Source organism: Anas acuta, chromosome 2 (genome assembly GCF_963932015.1).
Source record: "Anas acuta chromosome 2, bAnaAcu1.1, whole genome shotgun sequence".
NCBI lineage: Eukaryota > Metazoa > Chordata > Aves > Anseriformes > Anatidae > Anas > Anas acuta.
Genome location: NC_088980.1, coordinates 70113023 through 70131049, shown reverse-complemented (window position 1 = coordinate 70131049; position 18027 = coordinate 70113023). Strand labels below are relative to the sequence as shown.

At 39.4% G+C, this 18027-nt stretch overlaps 1 protein-coding gene across 1 annotated transcript; it reads right to left on the bottom strand.

Moving 5' to 3' along the window:
• Positions 1 to 1587: 1587 nt before the first annotated feature.
• Positions 1588 to 12753, bottom strand: RPP40 (ribonuclease P/MRP subunit p40). Its single transcript, XM_068670813.1, has 8 exons — positions 12568 to 12753; positions 11978 to 12122; positions 10627 to 10695; positions 9048 to 9143; positions 7758 to 7883; positions 3472 to 3670; positions 2991 to 3125; positions 1588 to 2173 (listed from the first exon to the last, which is right to left on the bottom strand). Exons 1-8 carry the CDS (start codon positions 12691 to 12693, stop codon positions 1975 to 1977), a joined length of 1095 nt encoding a protein of 364 aa, XP_068526914.1. The 5' UTR covers positions 12694 to 12753; the 3' UTR covers positions 1588 to 1974.
• Positions 12754 to 18027: the final 5274 nt, after the last annotated feature.

The following is an 18027-nucleotide window of genomic DNA, read 5'->3' as shown; positions in this document are numbered from 1 at the left end:
CCACCCACCAGTGCTTCTGCAGCAGCTGCCTAATCAGCTATACCAACACGCTCTGTAACCAGGTGCCTCTTGGAAAAATCATTTCACCTGGTCCTACTGCTGTCATTTTAGAGCCAAGGCCAGAAGCTGCTGCACTCCTGTTGGCAGCATTAGAAAGCACATGAGTAAGACCTCATGCCTTCTCTTAGTTAAGAAGGGAAACTAGCCCACTGATACAAGGCTCTCGGTTCTGGAAGGCAGAACTCTCTTTTGTGAGAGGGGAAGTGTGTGTGGTGTGTGTATAAAAAGTTAGTTTTCTTAGAATCTGCCAGAAAAATGAGAACTTTCACTGGAACAGCTACAAATGGTTTCCATCAACCAACTTTTCACAAAGTTTTTAGATTTTTATAGAACTTTTGCTGCAGATGTGACTTCCAGGAAAGTCCAAACTCTTAAAAGACCTTCTGATCAACAGGATAAAGGAAGACACTTCTGCTTACTAGTCTCTTTGTGAGAGTTGAAATATAGCACAATCCCTGAACAGAGACTTTCAAAAGTAAACTTTAGCCAACAACTGATACTATCTGCACCCATGCATAGCAATGAAACAGTAACATTTGAGCCAGACATGTTAAATATTTACTAGTCAAATGTAAAGCCAAGAATTTCCCCAGACTCATCCTCCATTCATTTGTGATCATGTGCCTGAGTCTCTGTCTGGACATGTGACAAAGTGTTACTTTTGCTCTAGGTAAGCCATTAGAAACATCTCATGAAAGGTTAATTTTGAAAAACAATGACTTAGAAAAGTGTTACAGTTAAAGTAAACAGTAAAGTTGTTACAGTCATGTGTTTGCAAAATGTGCAACAAAAACTGAGCAATAGAGTCTATGGTTGGTGGAGGTATATGACTTATTACACAGTAAATCATCCAGGATGATTCTCCTCACAGAAGAGAAGCAATAAATAAATAAAATGAAAGCTCAACAACGTTCTCCAAGGGCTTTCTGCACCACTCATCCCGACAGGTCTTTACTTTTTCCTCTACAGCTATGCCCTAACTTCTACTATCAACCTCCCACTGCATTAAGTGAACAAATTCCATTCTAGACCTGTATTGGTACTTTAGCTCACTCCATAAAATAGACAGATCCACCAAAAAAAAAAACAAACAAACCACCAACATCTAGACTTTCATGAACAGGAGTTCAACTTGATTCTTTAGAGCTATGCTCTTAGCTTTACTGCTTATTATAACAAAAGCAGTTTTCACATCAGCTGCATTGTTTGAGTGTCCATAGTGTTCTTCCCAGAAATGTGTTCCTGCAATAATATGATAGTGAAGCCTTAGCTCCTCTATAGACTGCCCTGTAAGCAAGAATCACAAGCTACTTTTAAAAGTAGAGATTTGTTGAGGTTTGGGGTTCTGAGTGCGTGTGGGCAGGTCAATAATAAAAGCAGCGAGAAGTCTTCTGCATCACTATTGACACTGCTCCTCACTTCTTTTCCCTCTTCCAACTTGTGGAGAACACTTCTCCCTCTTTTTATTTATTTATTTATTTATTTATTTATTGGCCTGCATGTAGGCTGAAATATCTTAAACATGAATTCAAAGTTTTTAGAGATCTTTAATGTAAGGAAAGAAAACATTAAATCCATAAACGAGCTTTTCTCCCAAATATGTAGCAATCTTCAAATCCCAAAATGACACCTGGATAAGAGGAAATCACCTACAGTCAAAGTCAGAGAACTTACAACTTTTCATTTTCTTAAAGCTAGAATTGTGAAGTCTTTCAGAACACACTGTATGACAGTGAAGAAACAAATATCCTTTCCTTCCATTGTAGGTCATGCTTTAAGGGCTATAAATAACAGATTAACACATAAAACTTATTAAAACCTAACTTGTTATCTAATTAGTTTATAAAAACTATCTTACTAGATTTCTATACAGTACCATCGGATTATTAGAATGCTTTTTCTGCAGACAGAGCTTTACGGAGGACAATCGTCATAAGTTCCTACAGCCATCTGAAGCCAGTAGTCCAGATTTCTAAAAACAACAAAGTTGTACAAGTTCTCTCCTCCTTTGTGAAAACCATGTTCATTTTCTCTCCAGGAAACAGGGCTGTCTGCAAAGCCATGCACAGTTAAGGTCAGCCAGTGTGCCAGTTTTGGTTCACTGAAATAGGAGCTGCAAGGAAGAAAACAAGGTTATCAATAATTATAATGGAATGGACAGCATGGTCAAGTATACAATATAAAGTAAAAAATCAAAGATGCAGGCACTTTAGTGAACATTTGCCATTAGCAATTAACAAAAAAAACCAAACCCGCTTTATAAAATAATAAGTAAGTTCAAAAAGAAAATATTACATAGGGAGCTTCCAGAATTCACTCTGTAGCACTAATACAGGCAGACATCACATGGATCCACGATACGCTAGTATCATGTAGTTTGGTATTTAACTAGAACCACACCTACCCTGTTCATCCATATTCAATGCCCTACGTTGTTACTACACTTGATTTAAAAAACAAACAAACAAACAAAACTCATTATAAGGTAATTTACTGTAATGCCATAACAATCTTGAAGTAACTTGAAATACTCTTTCCAGTATCATAAAGGGATTTCAATCTTATTTTCCATCAGTAGTTAAAAATGCTAAATCAGGCATATTTGAGAGCACCTGATGTTCATAAGCAGAGAAAATTTGAAAAACGTAGGAGCTCAGTGCAGTCACTGTTTAGAAATTAAGATAGAAAGCACAGTCATTACTAGGATACAGAGCAACCATTCTCAGATTTGTATGTATCAAAAATAATCAAATTTACTGCTTTTTTATACTGACATTAAGCTTCCTGCCCATTTCCTAATTCAAGTCTTCATTTTGCACATTTTATTTACTTCCAGTAGTGCTACTGAAAATAAGTATTTGAAGCTGATTTCAAAAATTAAAAAATTTTAGAGTACACATTTTTTTTGATGTACTGCTGTGAACCCTTACCACAGCTGCTCCAACAACTGAATTATCTTATCAGGAATTATAAAGCCTGTAATTGTGCACAAAAAAGCTTGGTCCGCTGTTGTGTTTGGCTGAGGACAGCAATAGGTTGATATGAAGCTAGAAGATTTGTTGTCTCTGAAAAAAAAAAAAAAACAAATACAAAACAACGGAAATAAGCAAACTTTAAAGTTTCCACAGAAAGACTTAGTAACAAAAATTTGTACCCAACAAGTAGTATCTACATGTATGTATGTCATCTAAATTAACATCCAAGCAACTAATGGCCACGCAACACCCAAGATTCATGGGTACCTCCAAAATCACAAAAGTTACTCAAGAAGTATAACCATTTAAGTGCATAACAGCCATCCCACTTGCAGAAACGTGCCTTTCTTAATTCTTACTTAATTCTTCCTTAAAATAAATTGTGGTTTTCCTTACTTAACATGTATTTAAAGATGAAATAAATTCAAGTACTTACAAGTTAACTTGATTCAGGACAGCACCTAGCCATTCAAACAGTTCTTCTGTACTGCAGGACTCTTCTGGCTTTCCTTCTAATTCATTACTTTGCAATGCTGGACACTGCAAGTCTCTTAATGTGCTGAATGTTATTTTTGGCTTCAGGGCTCGTATTTGGTTTTTGGGAAAGTATGACATCAATGTTGATCCCTCTGCACCTTAACAACACAACACCACAAGGAGCGCTTACAAAACTACCAAACAAAAGGAGCACAGAATTCATGAAACATTTGTATGTGTGTATAAGAAAAGGCAGCATGCGGTGTTAAACTGCAACTGAAACTGCTTACATGCTGTTATCTTTTGCAAAAGCCATCTTTGGCTTCCATGTCTTCTTGGAAATGAGAATTAGTGCAAGATCCAGCACTTCAGTACAGCTCAGTTAAATTACTACTTAACTAGCAAATGAAGAAATAGAACTGCCAATAGAAAACCTGAGCAAAATTAACTGACCAAGTAATGAAATTAACTCAGTAGAAAGAGGAATTCAGAGCATTCCTGAAAAAGAAAGCATGAAAGGAAAGCTACTTGCATGTTATCTGCTCCCCAAGACCTGCAAATACATTCACACTGTAAATATACCCACACCTACATATCTGAGGCCGAGGAACATTTTGCCTTACAAGTGTCTATACATTCCCTCCCTGCTCACATGCAGGTATCTGCTGCCCTGTAAGAGTGATACATACATTACACCATTAAGTCACCTCCAGGTCAGCATCTCTAGAAATTCCTCAGGCACGAGAGGGAGAACACATATGGTAAATGTACATGAAGATAATTAAAATGGTCAAAACCATTTAACTGGAACTTGGCTCAAGTGAACTCGGGCAGCATTTCTTCCACAAGCACAGAGCATCTGGAGGGATACCTGCGTGTAAGAAAGCATCCCAGAGGCAGCACGGCATCTAGAAGCAAGAGCAGCTCTGATGGGGTGAATTGGGAAGTTCTCAAGAATACCTTGCAAAAAGCTATAGTATTGTATAAATTCTCCTGGAATATCCCTTTACAACTACAAAAAAAAATCCCTTTTCAATTATATGAGCGGCATTTATTCTTCTACCCAGCACGTTAAGGTAAGTAAATCCTCCAGTTTTCTCAGCTGAGGACAAGACCATGTAAGAATTATTCCCAGAGGCTTTAACCCATCAGTAAAAACAAGGTATCTGATGTTCTAGGTGCGATGGGAAATCTAATCTATGAGCCGTAAGATTTAGAGAAAAATTCTTGATTTACAACAAATTGAGAATTCATCTTCAGATGCGGTGTATTTGGAAGGTAAACTCATCCCAGAGAAATATCAAAATTAACCATCGAGATAAGCTCTCCCACCTACCTGGCTGAGGTGTCTGCCATCCCAATGGCAGACACTGAAAAAGTGGGCAGTTGACTAGTTTAAGAACTGGTTTATCACTGATAGGAAGAGAAATTCTAGGACTGTTTGAGAGACAAGGACTTTGAAGGGGAAAGGGTAATGAAAACAAAATGAAAACATATCTCACTTTACTAGGATCAGAGAATAAAATAAAAAAAGTGAGAAGTTTTCAAATGCAGTAAGACTGCAACAGTTAGATGTACCTTGATGAACTTTATGGGAAAGGATCTGTTTCTTCAGCTCTAGGACTTCATCTGTTCTGAATCAATCACTAAAAACCTTACATAAACTTGGAAATTAGCATCTCACAAATCAAGAGATATTAACCAATCTTTTTCTTGAAGCAGTAAGATAGTTAGTGTGAAATCAATTCTCCTGAATTTGAAGTTCCAGATAATATTCAGTTCTCAAAATGTGACATTGTGTTCTCTAGTAAACAAGAAATAGTACCTTACTCATGGGAAGTCTGAAGTCCAGAATAGCATTTAAATACCACTGGAAAGTCATGTATGAACAGAGGAAATCCAAGAACAATGTACAGATAGCTGCAGAACAAAATATTCATGGCTCACTATCAAAAATTCTGGACTGCTGCAACTCCGTTAGCCATTATCTAACCCACCAAGGGCAATCACTTTGAGGAGGAAGGCTAACCTGACCCTTTTTAATCATCCTGCAAAAGAAGACTGTCCATGTGCAGAAAGGCACTTTGACAAAGACAGGCAGCTACTGAACTCATGTTAATTTATGAAAAAAAAATATGTTTGGAATGCATTAAAACAAACAATCCTCATGCAGTCTGTACTTTCCATAAGCATTCGTTAGACTGCTCAAAGGACATATAATATTGCCTGAGAAGTCTTAGTCAAACAAGAATTTATACATTTTAAATGTCCACTCCAAGTGGGATCCTCAGTGATAGTCTTAACTTCAGAAAATCTCAAAGGCTACAGCCAAGACTCCAACAGAGCAATTCATCTAGCTACAGCGTAGCTTTCTGTGTCAACAACAACCAGGCACATTATCAAAGTTCTCTTGGAGTTTAGTGAATTTCAGCCAATAAACATTTAAAATGTCATACAAATTACAGCAATAGAACAGAGAAGAAAAGATTGTTTTGATTGCCATTAAAGACACGAGACACTCCACATTCCCTTTTTCTGTTCCTCTTGGTGCCAGCACCAGGAAATACAAAAAATGGGTATGAAAACTAAAAACCCTGGTTTTGGAAAGTGACACGAACGTTCACAGGCCTGCAGCAGTGCTGGCCATAGCAAGAAACATCAGTTACCAGCGGGAAGGCTGCAGGCACTATACTGAAGGAGGACAAAGATCTTCCCAAGAAAATACATCTCTTTTCCCTTTCCAGCAGAATCCACACAGTGCCTCATGTCTATTAATAACATCTTTGAAGGTTTTATTTTTGTCAGTACTCAGGAAAAGTCTTTCAGATGTTACAAGCTCAAAAATTCCTGCTCAAAAAGACATTCTGATTTAACTCCATATTCATGAAGTGATTAACCTGACTGGTTTTTTGGCCATAAGAAACTGACAAAAAGGAATGCTATTCTTCCTGAATGCTGCTACAACTGGCAGCAATAAACGTAAAAAACATACTGGCCCTAAAGACATTTTGCTCTCTGTCCAGGGTCAATAAATCTAAACAAGCTGAGCCTGAGGATCTGCCACCTTAGCTGGATTTATGTCACCGTTTATGGTAGCAGGAGACTTCACCGTGACATCTTCCTGAAGATGACAAAGGCAGAAATTGCAAGCTTTAAACAACTTCTGTATGACAAGCAAGGAAGAATACTTGTAATACATTTAGTACTTAAAAAGGGGGAGGGGATATGTGAAAGACTATCAAGTGAAACACGGGACAGTGCTGAAGGAGCTTGAAAGCAGTTTTAGTTTCTTAAAGTAACTTTCAGATTTAGTCTTGAAGAGTCAGGCAAGACTAAATGTAAAGAGCAGATTGGAAAGGATCTCTCTAACATCTCCTCCTGCTACTGTGGAGACTTTAGTAACTCTGAGCAGAAACACACTAAAAGCTACACAGCTCTGATAGGTCAAGCTTTTTTTTTTTTTTTTTTTTTGTAGTATGAGCCCCTGTGTTTTTTGTCAATGCTGCAGAAATGCTACGTATCCTTAGACACAGCCTGTTCTGAGGTAATACAACCAAACAGAGGACTTTGGAAAAAGACCCTCAGAGGAAGTGCAAGACTTAAATCCTTAATGTAATCAGAAACCGGTAGATAAACGGACACTGGAATTACAATGATTCAAGACAGTACAATTTCTTATAACAAACTCTCACTCTGCTCCACTCTCAACAAAGTGTTGAGAATAACACTTTGAGAACAAAGAATAAATCATTTTAAGAATAAAATGATGTAATACCAGACTGTGTGTGTATCAGTGTATGCAGCATGTGATGGAAATGGGGACTTTTGAACACGTTCCATAACCACTACTGAAACTCACAGTTCCCCACCTGAAGCACTACACCAAGTATGTAACTGTGCATACTAATAGTGGTTACATAGGTCACAGTTTTATGAAGCAGGAGCAAAACTATCAAAGAGGCAAAATCAGGCCAGAAATCCTGGGCAACAGGGAGACAAAGAAATTAAGTAACTAACGTATAACTCCTAAGAACCACTGCTAGATTCCTGAATTGATCTGCTGTGTAAGAAGTTGCACAAACACAACCAAACCAAACAAATAATAAAATCACACCCAAACATAATTTAATCTAACTTCGCACTCCACTAAAAATGCATTTGGACAATACTAGAAAAGAACAATAAGCCACAAACATTTGGACTTCAAGGCAATTAAATTTTACTTTTACATTTAATTCTTATTACCTGTATTATACCAAGCCATTAGGAAGTCAAATTCTAAAGGTTTCTTTTCTTTCAAAGCCCAAAGCACCCTCTTATGTTTCTTGCCATCAGGGTGAAAGTCGGAATCGGTCAAGTCAATAGTTATAACTGCAAAAACATACAAAAGACATTTTTACTCATTTGACTGACTTTAATGATAAAAATGAGTTAACAATTAAATAAACACAGAGAACAAAGACCATTAAACTACCTTTTCATCAGCATCTTGACTATGCAAATATGACTCCCCATTATATAAATTAATATTCTCCTCCTGCCAGCCTTGTTTTGATATAATTTGAAACTGCTTTCTAGTGACTGCAGTGACAGATTCATTTGTAATGGCAGTGACAAAGTCCCAAAACAGTGTCTTTAAAAATATTTCAGTAACTAGGCAAGCTATTAATAAAATAAAATAAAATAAAATAAAATAAAATAAAATAAAATAAAATAAAATAAAATAAAATTTCTAGCATTAAAAGCCATGTGTACGGCAATGACACAATTACAAATCTTTTTTTCTAGATAAATTTGTCCCAGACTGAAGTTTCATTTTTCATACAGAAATTTCATCTTACATTTTACCTGACAAATTGAATGGTAAAATGATGCTCTATTTTCCAAATTTCTTACTGTAGATACTAAAGTTTCCTCTTCAAAAGTTAATCTATATCCACTAGCACGAATTTGAATATGTTTGACATAGCACAGTAGATATTTAAATTATTATTTAAAAATCATACTAAGTATGTTTCCTCTGCATCTGTTGTAGAATTAAAACTTTGAGTACCATAAAGATTACTATTTTAATTGTCAGACAATATAATTCTCCCTTTCAAGCAAGTAGTCTTGCATGAGTCTCTCCGATATTTTTGTGTGTGCGCGCACGTGTGTGGAGCATGGAAGTTGTCAGACCTACTTTAATTAGGTTAGTATTTTGTTTTAAATCAGAATGCATAGACACTCCACAAAGTATACAAAAATTCTTGAATCCTACATCACCCCAATATAAACATTTCATCAAAACTGCAAAAATTAGAAGTTTTATAGAATACCCACAATATCTCACATTTGTTTCCTTACAGCTGCTTTATTTTGAAAAACTCTGTTTTTTCTCTTCATGCAACCCTTTCATCTGCATCTGGAAAAATATCATGTAGACAACAACCAACTATAAGGAAAAGTAAGTTTTGGACTACTGGTTTAACATCCTAACAAGGTGCTTCTCAGACCAATCTGAAATAAGCATTGTCAACTATAAATTATACTTACTATATCTCATTGCTTTTTTGCCAGAATACCGAGAAGGGCGACCTTGCAGTCCAAGTTCCTCATAAGTATCTTTATCCACTGACAGAATTAGTTTTCCTATAACAAAAAAAACTCACAATATAAATTACCTTCTACTTAGTTCCCTTGAAAGTCTTCTGAGCACCATGTACTTTATACAATGTTAACTTTGGATCACTAGGTATTACCAACGTACTCCAGACTCCTTAGTTTCAGTTAAATTGATCACCAGATTGACCCTTAAAAAATACATGTACATTTAAATTCAATTGTTCTTTCTTATCATACAGGTCTTACGTACTAGGATGAGAAAAGTGCAACATGATTCCTGAGACAGGCATAATTTGTCTTTTTTTTTTTTAAACTGTGCTACCTAAATGTTTTCCTCAGTCTTTCCTCTACTTGTCCCCTAACAATTGCTGTGTCACTGGTTGAACACTACACTAGGACACAATTTTGTAAAGATTTGTGCGTGCACTGCTCAGTTGAACACAGAAAAGCAGTACCTCCTGCTCCTGTGGAACTACGCACATGGAGTAAAATATGCTTAATAGTGATGAGCAGATATGCTCTGGAACAACTCCACTTCCTGGTTCATAAGCCAAATCTGGCAGCTGCCAGTTGGTACAGAATTTCACACAACAGATATCGCTACCACAGTATTTTGACTCTAATGCATGTAACAGCATAATATAGAATATAAACAAGTAAGGCTGTTGCTGAAGATTTCAGATGGCGATATCACCAGAAACTGTAATGCTATCTCTGCATTAATTGTGCATCACTTATAATAACTGCACCATGTACTGTGCAGACTCAATCTCTATCAAGTATCTACTTTGCTAGGACTGTGTTAATAATATACATCAAATAATTCTTTCTCTGAAGAATCTGAATTTACTTCTGCTCTGATAGGCACCTACTCTATCATCTTAGGCTAGAGAGCAGACAATCCAATTTGTTTTTCAACTGTGCTTGATATACCCTGAAACGTGAAGACACATCTGAATGCTACAACAGTTCATTATTTTCACAACAGTTACATTATTTTCTTTGTATGTAAAGTCCCACTTAAGAAGTGTTTTGTCATAAAACTGTGACGGAAATGGAACAGAGATTTTGAACACATTATACACTTCTCAAATAATGAACACAATGTTTTAAAGAGTGTTCCTAAGCAGTGCTAATAACTTCTCTACTTATTTCTTTTTTGGTACAAACTGTGTCTTTAAGACTAGTAGGAAACAAGAACTTGTAATGCAGCGTATTCACAAAAAGAATCCTCAGTAGCAACTAGTATGTCAGAGGAAGCACTGACAATCTAATACTATAAATTAGTTACGCTGATTTTTTAAAAATTGTTTTACCTAAAGGAAAGTTAACAGCATGAATCAAAGAAGTTAAAATTAAATATTTTATCAATTCAAGCATACTTCTAATAAAGTGGACTAACATGGCAGGCACATTTTCTAGTTCACATAATTCCAAATGGAAACAAAACAAAACCAACACTGAAGACCATAATGAAAATGTGTATCTTATTTAAAAGAACAAAACATACCAGTTGGTAGCAGAGCTGCAGTATTATCTTGATCAATTTTTGTATTATAGGTAAGTGCGTAGCATGAACCTTTAATAGTAAAGCAGAAAACCATGAGATTAGACCATTTCTGAAGAAAGATAACAGGAAAAAGATCAAGATAATTAAGCATGTCAAATATATCTGGAGTCATTCTCAACTCTCATTTTTTATCAGGTACCTTTCCTCCACCATCTCAAGCGAAATGTTTTTTTTTTTTTTGTTATTATTTTTATTATAAACTTTAGCCTGGCGTTGTTTTAAAGAATTTGTAATAGAGATAACGTCGGTAATATGCCCCAGTATGGATGCACTTTATTTGCATGTGCAACCAAATAAACTTTTATCCTGAAATATTGATGTTATTAATTCACATTAAAAAAGGTGGAAGATGCTCACATTATTCAATATATTGTGTGTCAGATACTGCCACAAAATTTGGTTTAAATATTCCAGATTAAATATCTGTTTTAAACGTGCTTCTCAAAATACAGAGCCTGATCCTGTAAAGTCAATACACTAATGTCATACCGCTTCCATAAAACTAGTGGCAGAAAAAACATTAATGAGACTAAAGTAAATGAGACTAAGAAAAAAAGCCCCACGTTTAGCAAGTAATATATTTCTTGTTTTCCTCTTTCTCTGACATGTCATCCTCTCCCCTTTCTTTATTCTTTAAAGCTTTTTGCCTCCCTGGCAATCATCTCAAGAGTATAATATTTATCAGGAGCCAGACAAACAGGCCCCACTAGATGAAAACAGCCCACATGGAGTATGTAAAAACAAGCTGGCTGGGCACAGGCTGCATCTTTTCAATCTTTCTTTGCATCCTCTTTGCTCTTACTACATCAACATGAACCACCACAAGCTCATCAGCCAGAAGAAAAAAGAAAAGCAGCAAGCCTGGTTTTCATCTTAGAGAATAGGCACAGGCTTTGCCAGCAGCGGAACACTGCTCTGTGGTGAAATATGAAGGAACCAGAAAGACAGAAGGGAGATGATTTCTGCAGGAATTTGCATTAAGATTAAGAGCAGAAGATGAGAGGTGAGATTATACGTAGAAGCCCTCTTGATAGCTGGCTTGCAGAATTAAGATGGAATAAGGAAAAACGAAGAAGCAATCCTAACTGTTTGGGACCCATCAGCTGTAAACAAATATAGACACCACAAAGCGGAAAAAAAAATGAGAAAGAAATGCAGAGAGAATTTTCTTACTACTTTTTCTTCCCTTCATTTAAAACACATACCAGAATAAATAGCAGTAAATAAATTTGTGTTTTATGAAAACATAAACAACATTACTGTGTCTGTTATGTTCCAGTTACCTCCTTACCTTTCTTCACAAAAGAATCGATGAATTCATGAGCAACCAGTTCATGAACCGATAAATTCTTCACCAGATAGTACACTCCAAAGTCTGCAACGGTGCTTTTCAGCACTTCAGGCAGCATACCACACTCAGGGATCAAAACAGACACCTGTTAGGAACACAACTGGAATGTAAATCACATCCTAAACTATACACAGGGCGGAAAACCAAGAAATACAAAAGAAAATCTTTACGTTTCAAGGAGACCAGTACATTACGCCAAAATGAGATGAAAAAATAATTTCAAACTACTGTCTTTAAAATGAACTTGCACAACGTCTCAGTGTACAGCTGATACTTTTTGTTTTATTATTTTGTACATTACATGCTACACAACAGCATTCGATGCGTTGCGCAAAAGCATGGCTTCACGCGGCGTGCTTTATCACTGGGAATAAGAAATTAATGTCCCGAGGTGCCTGGAGCAGCTGGGGTTCCTTGCTGAGCTCGGTGCCACCCCTGTGCCCACCCGCACAGGGGCACCGCGCGCCCGCCCCCTCAGCGCCCGCCGCCCGCCCAACGGCCGCCAACGGCTCCCCCCCCCCAGCACTCACGCGGCAGTTGTAGGCGTGGTCCCGCACGTGCGCGGCGTGGCGCGAGCGCGGGTGGCGCGCGTGGCCCTTCTCGCACACCAGCAGGTGCCGCGGCGCCTGCTGCACGCGCCGCAGGGGCGCCGACATCCTCCGCCGGCCGCCACACGCGCGCGTGCCCGCCCGGCCCGGCCTCCCCGCCAATGGGGGCGCGTCCCGCCTCTCGCGTCACCGGTCGCCAGGCGGCAGGGGGGAAGTGGAGAGGTGAGGTCACTTCCGTGCAGAGCCGGGGCGAGCAGGGCGGCGGGGCGCTGTGCGCATGCGCTGAAGCGGGGCGGGAAGTGTGGCCCGCAGGGCGGGAGCCATCTTGCAGTGCCCGCCCCTAAATAGCGGCGTGGAGGCGTTGCGGTTGGGAGGGCCTCCGCGGTCACCTGGTCCAACCATCACGCCACCACCAATGCCACCCAGTGCACCATGTCCCTAAGCACTACATCCAACCTCCCCTTGAACGCCCCCAAGGACAGTGACACCAACACCTCCCTGGGCAACCCGTCCCAGTGCCTGACTGCTTCCTGAGCAGAAATGTCTCCTCATTGCCAAACTAAACTGTCCCTCGCTCAACTGATCTCAATAGAGTTGTTCAGGTTGGAAAATGCCTCTCAGGTCATCACGTCCAACCATTAACCTAGCACTGCCAAGTCTACCACTAAGCCATGTCTCTAAGCACCGCATCTAATGCGCCTTTTCAGTATTTACAGGGGTGGTAAAATGAGTTTTCTGACCTCGATATGGGGCTTTGTGCTGAAAAAGGAGGGTTTCAACTCCTGAAATGCGACTTTGGGCTCTCAAAATGGAGGCTTGAACCCTCAGTTTTCAGTCCAAATCATTCCAAGTCTTGAGGCTCTGGACCCCAAACAAGGCCACTCAACCCCCATCCAAGTGGCATGACCTGAACTCGGGGGTCATAGAACCATAGAATATCCCGAGTTGGAATGGACCCATAAGGATCATCAAGTCCAACTCCTGGTACCACACAGGTCTGCCCAAAATTTTAGACCATGTGACTAAGTGCACAGTCCAAATGTCTCTTAAATTCAGACAGGCTTGGTGCAGTGACTACGTCCCTGGGGAGCCTGTTCCAGTGTGCAACCACCCTCTCAGTGAAGAACCCCCTCCTGATGTCCAGCCTAAACTTCCCCTGCCTCAGTTTAACACCATTCCCGTGGGTCCCATCACTGGTGTTTACAGAGAATAGGTCACCTGCCTCTCCACTCCCCCTCGCGAGGAAGTTGTAGACGGCTATGAGGTCCCCCCTCAGCCTCCTCTTCTCCAGGCTGAACAGGCCCAGTGCCCTCAGACACTTCTCATACGTCTTCCCCTCTAGGCCCTTCACCATCTTTGTATCCCTCCTCTGGACACTCTCCAACAGTTTAATATCCTTCTTGTACTGTGGTGCCCAGACCTGCACACAGTACTCGAGGTGAGGCCGCACCAGCGCAGAGTAGAGTGGGACAATCACCTCCCTTGACCAACTAATGATGCCGTAGTTGATGCACCCCAGGAGATGGTTGGCACTCCCGGTTGCCAGGGCACACTGCTGGCTCATATTCAACTTGCTGTCTACCACGACCCCCAGATCCCTCTCTGCAGGGCTGCTCTCCAGCGTCTCATCGCCCAGTCTGTACATATAGTCAGGGTTGCCCTGTCCCACGTGCAGGACCCAGCACTTGCTCTTATTGAACTTCATGCGGTTGGTGATCGCCCAGCTCTCCAATCTGTCCAGATCTCTCTGCAAGGCCTTTCCACCCTTATCAGAGTCCATAACTCCAAGTTTGGTGTCGTCAGCAAATTTGCTCAGAACACTTTCTAGTCCTATACTCAAATCATTTCTAAAGACATTGAAGAAGACTGACCCTAAAATGGAGCTTTGAGAGACCCCACTGGTGACCATCCACCAGCCTGATGTGGCCCCATTTACCACAACCCTTTGAGCCCTTCCCATCAGCCAATTGCTCACCCATCGTATGATGTTTTTGTTAAGTTGTATGCTGGACATTTTGTCCAGTAGGATCCTATGGGAAACCGTGTCAAAAGCCGTGCTGAAGTCCAAAAAGATCCCATCAGCTGGTTTCCCTTGATCAACTGGATGGGTGATCTTATCATAAAAGAAAATCAAATTTGGTAGGCAGGACCTACCCCTCATGAACCCATGTTGGCTGGGACCAATGACTGCATTGTCCCCCAGGTGTGCCTCAGTAACTTCAAGAATCATCTTCTCCATAATTTTACCAGGCACTGACGTGAGACTGACAGGCCTGTAATTGCCAGGGTCTTCTTTCTTACCCTTCTTGAAAATTGGCACAACATTTGCCAGCTTCCAGTCTACTGGGACCTCTCCAGATTCCCAAGATCGTTGAAACAAAAATTGAGAGAGGTCCTGCGATGACTTCAGCCAGCTCTCCGAGCACCCTGGGATGGATCCCATCTGGACCCATGGCCTTGTATGGATCCAGGTGGAGCAGCAAATCCCACACGTGTTCAGGGTCTGTTGGGAGTTTATCATTCCCACCATCATGGTCCTCCAGCTCAGGGCACCCTGGATCCCAAATCCTATCATCAGTGTTAAAGACAGAGGCGAAGAAGACATTAAACGTCTCTGCTTTGCCTATGTCATTGTCTGTGAGGAGACCTTCCCCATCAAGTAGCCGACCTATGTTTCTTTTTGGTTCTCCTTTTTCTGTTCACATATCTAAAAAAACCTTTTTTATTGTCTCTCACAGACATGGCCAGCTTCAACTCTAGTTGGGCTTTGGCTTTTTTAACCACCAAACTCCTATAATTTTACTAGTTCACCAGCCACACATCTTGGTGGTTTGATACAATACCTCAAGCACTCTTATTCTTTGTGTCCAGGCTTTGTTTCTGGTGGAAACTGCACTTTTCTGGTGTTCTGTCTCTGTTTAGGTCTCTGTGATATTGCTGATTAATAACTCTACTGTGAGGAGGCTGGTTTTTGCAAGCTCCGTGTTACAGAACTGCACTTGGCTGATGGCAGGAGTGATGCTCCTCAAGTTACCAGTTCAGTGCTTTTGGCTCGTGAGACTGACTCAGACCCACTTGTTTGCAGGTACGTGCTTTCTGGGTGCTCGCACACAAAAGTAACATCAAGGCATTGCTCCTCTGAACTCGTTGACTTCTGTCCTCTGGCTTGTGAGACTCAGGTATGCATCAGGTCACTGCCTGATTAACATTGGTTGAGGAGTTCTGAATTCTGCACTTACATCATGTGTATAAATTGGTTTATTAGGAACCAAGAATGGCTGTGTAATCACAGTAGTCTTCTAATTTAAAGCGTGCAAAAATTAATGGGAAAAGCACTACTTGATGGATGTCAGTTATTACCATACCCGCAGGCAGAAGCCTCTGTGAGCAAACAAGCATTACACTCTGATGATCAGAAAGCCTGTTCTGCTAAAGGGGTGAAAAGTTCAAGTCTCTGATCAATAAGCCCAGCCAGCCAGAGAGGAAATTCAGCTATATTCAAGGCAGCCTGTGGAGCTGGGTTTATTTTGGTGGTTTCTTTCTTTCTTTTCTTTTTTCTTCCTTTTCTTTCTTTTTCTTCCTTTTCTTTGTTCGCAGTTTTCTTTTTTTTTTCTTTCTTCCTTTTTCTCTCTCTCTTTCTCTCTCTCTTTCTTTCCTTCTTTCTTTCCTCCTTCCTTCCTTCCTTCCTTCCTTCCTTCCTTCCTTCCTTCCTTCCTTCCTTCCTTCCTTCCTTCCTTCCTTCCTTCCTTCCTTCCTTCCTTCCTTCCTTTTGTTCTTTCTCTCTTTCTTTCTCTCTCTCTTTCTCTCTTTCTGAGCTTCTCTATGCTAGTACAATTAATACTTTCTCCTAGGGATACAAAATACTTTCTGCTAGGGATACAAAATACTTTCTGCTAGGGATACAAATGGATAGAGAAAGAAATGTGAAAAAATATGTTGGGTAAAGGGCAAGAGAGTCAAGATTCATGGCTGCATATTCAACAGAGTTAAGTCAGCGTTTGGGGGATTTTGGCAGGCATGTACTTCACTGCAGTTCAATGGAGCATTGAAGGATTTACATCGCTGTTCAACTAGTTTGGTTCATGTATCAAGCAATTAATTTTAACCCACCCTTACTTTTTAATGTTGCTTGTCCTACTATAGGGTATGTGTGTTATATAGAACCCCCTGAAGACACTGAGCTATGTTAAAAAACAAAACAAAACAAAACAAAAAAGCATTAGCAGTCCAGTAGTCTGTACTATAACAGACAGAATTTTCCTGTCATTAAATAATGGGCTCTATATACACAGTGTAATTGTTGGTAAATGCTGACATTTTTATAGTGATTATTACAGTTTTGTAGGCAATTAAGTGTATAGTTTCTATATATTGTTAAAAAAAAAAAAAAAAAAAAAAAAAAGACATAAATTACTTGTAAAACCATCACAATTTTCCCAGGGACTTCAAACCAGTGAGAGGGTGATGCAGCTTTACTGCAACTTAGTTTCTGCATGTTTGAAGAGAGTTACAGGCTGTAGTCTAGAGGAAAGAAATGCCTCAAGGCAACCTGTGGTAATAGCCTAGAGTAGGAAAGGATTTCTAAGATATTTCCTGGAACTGGGGAAAAATCAATTCAATTTTTTTATAAAATGACTGAGTTTGGAAAGAAAAGCCTGATCTTCACACTGTGTACAGTATCTCTATTTGCAAAGTCCAGGTACATCTTTCATGTATTATTTTCACTGTTGAATAGCAATCTTAACCCATTCTTTCTGTTGGATTTTCTGTGATTAACATGATTAAAATACCTAGACTTTCATAAAATAAAATTTTAACAAGTATTTGTCACATTTGTATTTTGAATTTGGTTTGTGTCTTTAAGATGAAACAAATTATTTTTGAGTCAGCAGTTTCTCTTTCCTAAATATTGTTGACTGCAGAAGAGAAGGAAGGAAGGAAGCTGTCTTAACCATTTAACCTTGGCTATTGCAATTAGTACTTTGCAAAACAGAAGCAAACAGATACCTATGGTGCCTTGTTTATCTGAAATTATAATAAAGTGTGAACAACCGAAAACAACATTTCACTTGATAAGTGTCAACTGTATATATATATTTTTATTATTATTATTATTTTTCATTGAGAGAAGTGGAAAGATGGTGAAGATATTGATAGTTAGCTTTATATCCTGTTTTTACACACTCTGGTCCAAATGCGGTGATGGATTGTAGATATAATCCCACTCAGACTTGTTTTTCCAGGAGATTACAAACAAAGCTTCTGCCAAACTGCTCCCCAAAGCTGCTTTTCAGGCCAGGAAGAATAGTGAATGACAGATAGCTCTGGACCAAGCTGCTGTTTTTTTTTGGTTTAAAAAAAAAATCTGTTTCTTTTATTGTTAAAAAACCTCTGTAATCTGGGACACTTGCTCATCCTTGTCATACTAGAATGGAGCAGGAA

Coding starts and splice junctions, on each gene's coding strand:
- RPP40 (XM_068670813.1), bottom strand. CDS start 12,693: ATGTCGGCGCCCCTGCGGCGCGTGCAGCAGGCGCCGCGGCACCTGCTG. Junction 12,123..12,567: donor ACCACGCCTACAACTGCCGC/GTGAGTGCTGGG, acceptor TGTTCCTAACAG/GTGTCTGTTTTGATCCCTGA. Junction 2,174..2,990: donor CAGTTGTTGGAGCAGCTGTG/GTAAGGGTTCAC, acceptor TCTTCCTTGCAG/CTCCTATTTCAGTGAACCAA.